The sequence below is a fragment of the Octopus bimaculoides genome, chromosome 1, assembly GCF_001194135.2.
Source record: "Octopus bimaculoides isolate UCB-OBI-ISO-001 chromosome 1, ASM119413v2, whole genome shotgun sequence".
Lineage (NCBI taxonomy): Eukaryota > Metazoa > Mollusca > Cephalopoda > Octopoda > Octopodidae > Octopus > Octopus bimaculoides.
This window is the reverse complement of record NC_068981.1, coordinates 198,120,205-198,130,292: the sequence shown is the minus strand read 5'-3', so window position 1 is coordinate 198,130,292 and position 10,088 is coordinate 198,120,205. Positions and strand designations below refer to the sequence as shown.

At 39.9% G+C, this 10,088-nt stretch overlaps 1 protein-coding gene across 1 annotated transcript in view; it reads left to right on the top strand.

Moving 5' to 3' along the window:
* Positions 1–10,088, top strand: part of LOC106881714 (uncharacterized) — a 71,817-nt gene that overhangs the window by 18,379 nt on the left and 43,350 nt on the right. The window contains exons 6-8 of the mRNA XM_014932192.2: positions 1,968–2,201; positions 3,721–3,842; positions 7,545–7,605. Of these exons, the coding sequence (XP_014787678.1) occupies positions 1,968–2,201; positions 3,721–3,842; positions 7,545–7,605 (417 nt within the window). The remainder of the gene's footprint in view (positions 1–1,967; positions 2,202–3,720; positions 3,843–7,544; positions 7,606–10,088) is intronic.

Below are 10,088 nucleotides of genomic sequence, written 5' to 3'. Positions count from 1 at the left end.
AAGGAAAGAAGGAAGTGTAGCGAATATAACAAACGTATACAAAATTGGATTACGTATATATGTGTATACAAAAATGTATATTAGCATCACGTATACAGATATATAGGGATATGTACGCGAATACACACAAATATAATTGTATACGTGCGTACGCACACATTGAAGTATGTATGTGTATAAACCTGAGCACACATTCTCATATGTAACCTAGATGTACACACGCGAATATATGTATGTATGTGTAAATGTAAGCATACACACTTACCCATGCATATGCAAGGACGCACACACTCAAAACCATGTATGTATGTGCACAAGTGTAAACATAGGCTCTATACATAAGCATAAACGCACACATACGAATGCATATGCATTGTTACAATACAGACATCCACATAAAAAACTTTTGGGTTTTAACGTATATATGCAGACAACTTTTTAAAGAAATTGCTGAGTGTATAATAGCAAAAATTGGGCAAAAATACATACATAATAGAATCCCATATATCAAACCATCCATAAAAACGGTTAAATTTGTTTACAAAATATTTTTTAATAAATACAAATAAAATAAAATAATATAAAGTAAAATAAAAACAAGAAAAACTATGCATATAACAGTCGAAAGCTTTCTTAAAAAGGCGTTGGGATCTATACAATATTCTTGCAATGAGAAGTAAAATGCGGTACAAATCCAATAATGAGATTGCAAACTGGTTTCAAGGAGTCAAAAATTATCAAAAATATACTACCCATATGGTATGTTATTAGCCGGCATTTTAAATTTAGACTCATGTCTTCATGAATTTAATAGTTCGCATCTTTGGTTCAAAGTGGTCTTGTCTTGGAATAAGATATGGAATTTTTCTAACAAACACAACTCGCATTTAATTGGTCTTTTATGGGCACCGTGCCTGTAAGGTGATGCTCTACCTAAAATCCTCCACGTCACGTTGAGGTAAACAAACATGCTAATTATATATTAATACAATTATAATCTAAGCAGTTTTGCATAAGTAGTGAATATACCAGTATAGTTTTATATAAGCTAAGTATGAATTTATAGAGATACAAAGATTAGCTTAATTTTGAGCTAATCTTTGAATGAACTGAATACCATAAGAGATTTTTTCTCCACGGTAACTGCAGTGTATTTGCCTTTAGCAGTTGAAATATGTGACAAACGTATTTCAACTAACCTGAATTGTGATTATATGCAAACAATGCTTATTCCGATATATATATATATATATATATATATATATAGATATATAGATATATAGATAGATAGATAGATAGATAGATAGATAGATATGTGTGTGGTGTGGTGTGTAAGAGAGACGATTTTGCTGGTATGGAGATGTGTTGCTTATGGATGAGGAGGACATCTGTGGAAGGAACCTGTGGGAGAGGTAGACCCAGGAAGACATGAGATGGGTTGGTGAAGCACAACCTTTGAACGTTGGGCTTCACAAAGGCAATGACAAGTGGCAGATCTTTGGAGATATGCTGTGCTTGAGATCTGTTGAGTCAAGCAAAATTGTAGTCATAGCAGATGCCAGTGCCGCCTGACTGGCATCCGTGCTGGTGGCACATAAAAAGCACTATTTGAGTGTGGTCAATGCCAGTGCTGTCTGACTGGAATTCATGACTGTGACACATATAAAGCACCATCTGAACATGGTCGGTGCCAGTGCCGCCTGACTGGCTCCTGTGCCAGGGCACATAAAAAGCACCCACTACACTCTTGGAGTGGTTGGCGTTAAGAAGGGCATCCAGCTGTAGAAACTTTGCCAAATCAGATTAGAGCCTGGTGCAGCCTTCTGGCTTGCCAGTCCTCAGTCAAACCATCCAACCCATGCCAGCATGGAAAGCGAACGTTAAATGATGATGATGATGTATATGGCTGCTCCTAGATCTCTTTATATTCACTTATGTATCTGTATATAAGCCATTCTCTGTTTTAGGTTGGACTGCCAGTGATCATGCACTTATAAAAGGCTACAATTCTTGTGTTCAGTTGCTTGAAAATTATCAAAAATCACAGAAGTTACAATTTTCAGAAGACACAATTGATTTAGATGAGAGTCCTGCCACTAGTAGCAGGTTGAAACAGTCCAGCCGTGGATTAGCAAAAAGACGAGTCAGCATGAGTCCTGGCCACCAACCTGTTCCCGTCCCGAAACAGTCAGAAAACATGGGTGAGTAACATTTGATTTACAGCTTTTTTAATTGTGGGAGTGTGTGGCTTAGTGGTTAGGGTGTCGGACTGGTGATTGTAAGATTGTAGTTTCAGTCCCCGAACTGGGCAATGCATTGTGTTCTTGAGCAAATTACTTCATTTCACATTGCTCCAGTCTGCTCAGCTGGCGAAAATGAGTGACCTTGTAGCAGACCAGGTGGAGGAATATATATGCCATGGAACCCGGAAAACCAGCCCTTATGAGCCTGGCATGGTGTTAGGAGGAAATTTCATTACTTTTCCAGTTATCATCTTACTGGGTTTTAGAAAGAAGTTTCATTTGTAATTATACATCCCCCCCCTCTCACCAGTGCCTTTTACATGGCACCAGCAACAACAGGGTCACCAAATAGCTTGCAAGACAAAGACCCCTCAGCTGGGAGGAGAGAGTAATAATGATGGGGTAGGGTTGGCTTTGTGCCGGTTGAGAGATTAGTGGTATAGAGGGTCAGGGGTGGGTGTCCTGACAGACTCAGGTGTTTGAATTAATAGAGATATTAATTAATATTAATTAATAGAGATTTTACCTTGGAATAAGATAAAGATAGAAGTAGTTGTGTTTTACTGTTTGTTGTCCAGAAAATAAAACTTCAGCTCAGACAGACTGATTGACACAGGGGTACTATGTAAAAAGCACCTGTGCCGGTGCCACGGCACAATCTGTAAAGTGGTTGGCATTAAGAAGGGTATCCAGATGCGGAAACCATGCCAAAACAGACTTTAGAACCTGGTGTGGCTCTCCAGGCTTGCCATATGATATCAGGACAGTATTCAAGAGTAATACAACACTTTGAAAATATCTCCGAGTAAAACCACCAATAAAAGAGAATATGACCAAAGACTGTGTGTACTTCATCCCATGCAGCTGTGGTAAGTTATACAAAGGCGAAACATGCCACCTGCTCAAAATAAGGGTAGAGGAACATCACAAAGCTGTGGCACGAGGAGATATCGATAAATCGGGTATAGCTGATCATGTATGGAAAAATGGAGACCACCTCCCCCTGTGGGATGAAGTTAAAATAATAGACAGAGAACACCACTGGAAAGTACGAAAACTAAAAAGAAGCAGCACATATGCTAGGATACAACAACCTCCTAAGCAGACCGAGTGCAGATATGAACAGAATATAGGAAATGGTATTAAGGAAGGACAGGAAAATATTAGATTTATAAGCCCTAAAATTCACTCCATAATTGCTTACGGGCATATGGCATAGTGATTAAGAGCGCGGGCTACTAACCCCAAGATTCCGAGTTCAATTCCAAGCAGTGACCTGAATAATAATAATAACATCGAAAAATACATTAGGAATGAGAACCCAGGTTTGAAGTTTTCCCAAGACACCTGACGAAATGTGTTAACAACAAACAAGATGAGGACAAATATCTGTCAAATGTAAATGTAAATAATTCCTCATCTCTTAAATATAGAACTGTATTGAAGTGTTTAATTTTGGATCTTTTCATTTTCCCAGATGATTCTGCTGAGGAAACGGGAACTCTTTCAAGCCATTGCAGTCAAACAAAAGACACCGGTTCTGACTGTTGGGGAGACGATACGGATATCAGTCTTACAACTGACGACAAGAACAACAAAGTAAGTTCCACTTTGAAGGTTCTGTTTCGTGGAAACTGAGATGTTTCAAACTTGCACACCATTTCCTTTGTATTCCCAAGATGGCCCCTGAGTCAGCAAGAATTATCATCAAGAGATATCTTCCTGGGGCTATAAACAACAAAAGTTGGCTCCAGCATAGGCATCTAGCTGTAGGAAACCATGCCGAATCAGACTGGAGTCTGGTAGAGCCTTCCAGCATGCCAGCCCTGGTCAAACTGTCCAACCCATGCCAGCATGGACAATGGACATTAAATGATGATGATGTCTTTTTGCTTCACTAAAGTTTTTTGTCATGTGACATATGCAGCATACACACACCTGAGACCCACATCATTCCCCTTGAATGGGGAACCAATCTGTTGCAGGGTTGTTACTCATTTACACCTGAGTGGACTGGGGGTACATGAAATGAAGTGTTTTGTTTAAGAACACAATACACTGCCCAGTCCAGGAATTGGAACCGCAATCATACAATCTTGAATGCCACACCTTAGGTCAGTGGTTCTCAAACTTTTCAAAACGTTTTACGTGCCAGTCTCCTTACAGTTTTTATTCTATGATTTGTAGTCCCCTATAAAATGCAGGATAATCCTTTCTATTATGGGCACAAGGCCTGAAGTTTTTTGGGGTGGGGACTAGTCGATTACAACGACCCTAGAATTTCACTGGTGTTTAGTTTATCGGCCCCAAAAGGATGAAAGGCAAAGTCAACCTCGGCGGAGCTTGAATGCAGCGATGGGCAAAATACTGCCAAGCATTTCATTCAGCATGCCAACATAATGCAGGATAATCAACACGAAAAAAAATTACATACATTCGTGTACCATAATTTTCAGACTATTAAACGCACTGCCCATAGACCTGCAACCCCCAAAACCACATCTTAATCCAGGCAATACCTTATTAGGATACAATAAAAGCACATGAAATTATGGAGAATCAGTTGATAAATTAGTTAGAAAACAAATGAGAAATGAAAGATACCAATAGCACATACCTTTTACTCTGAGCGAGAGGCCCTTTGTTACCAGCAGAGGTAAGAGCTCTCTGAACTTTGCCCAGGCTATTCTTATTCTAGCAGCTACACTTTCAGAGCATCCACCCCTGCTACTGACTTGGTTGCCTAGGTAACGGAAGCTATCAACTACTTCTAGTTTTTCTCCCTGGAATGTGACAGAAACTGTTCTCTGCACATTTTCAGTGTTTATTGCTCCTGAGCATCTGCCACATACAAAAACTATCTTCCTAGTTAACCTTCCTTTGATATTGCTGCACCTCTTATGTGTCCATAGCTTACACTGGGTACATCTTATAGAGTTTCTACCTATGCCTTTTCTACAGATCGAGCAGGGCCATCTACCTGAAAGGATTTGTGGTTTGTCTGCTTTCCTATTTATTAAGACTTTGGTAGCATGCAAAAGATTGAAAGTCTTGAAATTTTAAAACCTGACTGTCTCAAGCTACCCTGTTTTTACGATACTCCAGTGTCCTTTTGTGGTCCCCCTAAAATCACTTCACAGTCCCATAGGGCAGTGCTACTCAAAGTGGTGGTCCGCAGACCAACGCTGATCTGCAAGCCATCAGCTGCCAGTACATGGTGACTTTCCAGAAAAGAAACAATAGTATAACTTCAGTAGTTTCGCTTTATACACTGTAGGAAGCAACTTATCAGCTCATGTAACTTTGTATTATTTACATTATTTACATTTGACAGATATTTGTCCTCATCTTGTTTGTTGTTAATACAACATTTCTGCTGATATACCCTCCAGCCTTCATCAGATGTCTTGGCATAGTGGTTAAGACTGCAGGCTACTAACCCCAAAATTCCAGGTTCAATTCCAGGCAGTGACCTGAATAATAATAATAATAATAATAACAATGAAAAATACCTTAGGAATGTGAACCCAGGTTCGAAATTTCCTCAAGACACCTGATGAAGGCTGAAAGGTATATCAGCCGAAATGTTGTGTTAACAACAAACAAGATGAGGACAAATATCCGTCAAATGTAAATAATGTAAATAATGTACATAATTCCTCATCTTTTAAATATAGAACTGTATTGTATTATTTACTCTCTTTTACTCTCTTTTACTTGTTTCAGTCATTTGACTGCGGCCATGCTGGAGCACCGCCTTTAGTTGAGCAAATCGACCCCGGGACTTATTCTTTGTAAGCCTAGTACTTATTCTATCGGTCTCTTTTGCCGAACCGCTAAGTGACGGGGACATAAACACACCAGCATCGGTTGTCAAGCAATGCTAAGGGGACAAACACAAACACACAAACATATGCACACACATGTATATACATATATACGACGGGCTTCATTCAGTTTCCGTCTACCAAATCCACTCACAAGGCTTTGGTCGGCCCGAGGCTATAGTTGAAGACACTTGCCCAAGGTGCTACGCAGTGGGACTGAACCCGGAACCATGTGGTTGGGAAGCAAGCTACTTACCACACAGCCACTCCTATACAAGATAAAAACAAATTGTCAACTTTGATAACATTCATTATATATTTATTGTTTCTGGTATAAATTAATATTACAAAGAAATCTTATCGGTCCCTGGCACATTGGGAAAAGAAGAAAAAGAAAAAACTGCCAGTATGCCACATCAGATAGTTTGAGAAGCACTGTGCTAGGGGACTGTGGACCACAGTTTGAGAATCACTGCTCCAGGTCATATGCAGCAACAGAGAAAACCAACCTGAATTTCATGGCCGACTGCCTTTCAAACTCGTTCATCTAGACAGTGTGTATTTATTTGTAGGAGACATGTTTTTAGCATACAATATTTCTGCATGTTTTTATCTGTGCAAATCTTTCTCTCTCTTGCAATTTTTTCCCTTTCTTTCAAATACTTATTTGACATTTGTATCTTTTAAGCCCTTTGTAATTATATTACTGTTTGTCTTCACGTTTGAACTTTTAAAACAAATTCTCTGTCTCGTTATAACCTTTCATCATCATCTGACATAAAATCACCTCCTCCAATGTCCCTTCCTCTCTCCAAATTTTATTTTTTTGTCTTGCAAGGTACTTGGTGACCCTGTCAGTGCAGGTGCCACTTAAAAGCACCCAGTCCACACTGTAAAGTGGTTGGTGTTTGGAAGGGCATCCAGCTGTAAAAATCTTGCCAAAACTGACCTCACTTGTGCTTGTGCCACGTAAAAAGCACCCAGTCCGTTCTGTTGAGTGGTTGGCATTTGGAAGGGCATCCAGCTATAAAACTCCAGCCAAAACAGTCACAGAAGTCTGGTGCAGGCTTCTGCCTGGCTGGCTCCTGTTAAACCGTTCCACCCATGCCAGCATGGAAGACAGATGTTAAATAATGATGATCCTCTAACTCACTGCTTCTCATTTGGGGTTTGTTTGACCCTTGAGGGTCCACATAAGATTTTCTTGCTAAAATTTTTGTGCAATGTATTGTTTATACTTCTCCAATACACTAAAAGTCTTAATTTTCTTACGCAATTCCTACTAATATTTAATTCTAAAAATATATTGTAATTTTTTTTTTAAACATTGAATGGCTGTGGGGTTCCACTTAAGTAAAACAGGAACAGACAAAAAAAAATGGTCGGAAACCACATCTCTAACTTATTTGCTCTTTAATTTAATGGAAAGACTGAAAAGTATTGTTATTTAATCTGTGCCTTTCTTGTCTTTTAGGGGCAAATGCGTGTAAATCTGGCCAAGTTTGTTCCAAAATCATCAGACAGTGAAGATTTTGGTAAGTAGCATTGTATTCTCTGCTGAATTTCAGCCAAGAAAACCTGTTTTAACACTATTTCAGTTCATCTCGTTTGAGGGAAGAAAGCATAATAAAGATTCCAGGAAATCTTATTTTCTTTCACTTTCACAGAATAAGCCTGGAAATTGTCTTGAGAGTAAACTCTGAATATCTTCAATAAACTAGAAAACTTAATAATTGAGACTTTCTTATGAAATAAGCATTTTACAAGAGAGAAGGAAACAACAAGTCTATGACAAGAAAATCTTTCTTGGAATCCTTTCCATTTCTCATTCATGTTTCCAGACTAGAATGAGTCAACCCTTTGGCATCTTCATACTAATGCTAACCACTCCAAGAGTGTAATGGGTTCTTTTACGTGCCATGACTGATTTTGCTTGATTCGATGGCTCTTCTTCTCAAGCATGGCGTAATGCCAAGGGTCTCGGTCATTACCTCTGTGAGACCCAACACTCGAAAAGAGCTCAGCCACTTTGCCTCCATAGTTGTGTATATAGTGGAATTAGAGAAGAAATTCCACAACTGGAAACAAAGCTTAAAGTGAAGGGGCTTCAGGCAAATTTAAGAAAGACTTAAGGTCCTAGTAAAAAGTTGGGAAAAAAGGCGTGGGCCCTACTACCAGTAAAGAAGTAACCATGGTTGATATACAGAAAAGGAGCAGCTAGGAATTCCATAAGGTGTGGCCAGTATAAACTATGAGTGCATGTAGTGTCATGGGATCCCATGTAGGTTAAAAGAAAAGAGACTTTACATGTGGCAGATAGACAGGAAATAAGCTCCAAGAGCTCATGGGAAATAGATTTTCTTAAATACATTGACAGCTGCCTAAAAGGTGGTGAGGTGGCAGAATTGTTAGCACACCGGGCGAACCACTTAGCGGTATTTCGTCTGTCTTTACATTCTGAGTTCAAATTCCACCGAGGTTGACTTTACTTTTCATCCTTTCGGTGTTGATTAAATAAGTACCAGTTATGCACTGAGGTCAATGTAATTGACTTAATCCCTTTGTCCTTGTTTGCACCCTCTATGTTTAGCACCTTGTGGGCAATAAAGAAATAAAAGTAGTTGATAACCTCTGTCATGTGGGTGAATGTCTTAGCAGCAGAGGGGAATGTTCTGAAAGTGTAGTTGCTACATTAAGAACAGGCTGCAATAATTTCAAAGAGCTACTCCCTCTGTTAGTAACGAAAGTCTCTGTCTGTCTCCCTCTGAGCAAAAGACAAATTGTATGAAACTCAAATACAAACAACAATACTACATCGTAAGGGATGTGGGCCCTGAATGTAGAAGACATGTGACGTGTTGAAATAAAAGTAAGCAAGCTGCATTAGATGTGTAATGTCAGTGTGCATGAACGAGGGAGTACAAATGAGCTGAGAGAAAAATATAAGAAGAGATGTAACGTGTAAGAGAAAAGATTGTGTTGGTAGAGGTATGTGATGGCTGTGGCGGATATCAGTTGTATAAAGAAGTGCTGGGTACTCAAAGCAAGTGGAACTTGTGGAAGAGGGAGACCCCAAAAAGACATGGGATGAAGAGCCTTACAGATAAAGGAATGTGATGAATTGGTGACATAGCTACAAAAAAACCTGCCCACATCTTCAAGTATGGTAAAGGAACATTAAAATGGCGCCTGTGGCGGGGACTGGACACTCATTCTCTTATCTAGTCACTGTACCAAACCATTCATAGAACAGGGAACCATATTGGACTTGCTTATATCCAGTACTCCACCCCTACCACTGGCCTTATTAACCTACCTCTTGCCTACCATGGGGCCTATGCATTGCATAAGGGCCTACACTTCAACCATTTTTGTTATATTTAATAAAGTGAAGGTCAGCAACAAGTACAGTAATGAATTTAGTGTACAGGAGTACACCAAAGATCAGTTCTCATCTCCCGTTTGTCCATCATAATACTCAGGGCCATAATGGAGAAATTTAAGACTGGTTGCCCTTGGCAGCTCCTCTATGCTGATGACTTTGTTCCATTTGTGGTAGGAATGTGTGGAAGTGGTAGACCTGGGATGAAGTGGTGAAATGTGATCTGCAGTTGTTGAGCCTCATAGGGGAGATGACAAGGGACCAAAATTTGTGGTGGTTCGTTGTGCTTGAGGAGAAGACACATCAAGCTAAGTGAGGTCATGGCCTTCCACACATACATACATGTCCTTTTTGGCTATCCCCTTCTGCTCTCTCTCTCTCGCATCTGACCTCTGTCAACACTCCCAACAATCTCTTCCCCTTCCACTCTCCCTCATGCGCCTCACCCACTGCAGGCCCTTCAACTCTCTTCTGTCTTTACATATCTTCCCCACCCCTCCAATTCTCTCCAATTTCCCCCATCACCATCACTTGCCACAGTCATGTCTTCCCCATCCCCAAACATATCCCCCTCAAACTCTCGTGACACATCCCCTCTGCACTACTTATATCCCCACCACTGTCCCCTGTGGGTAG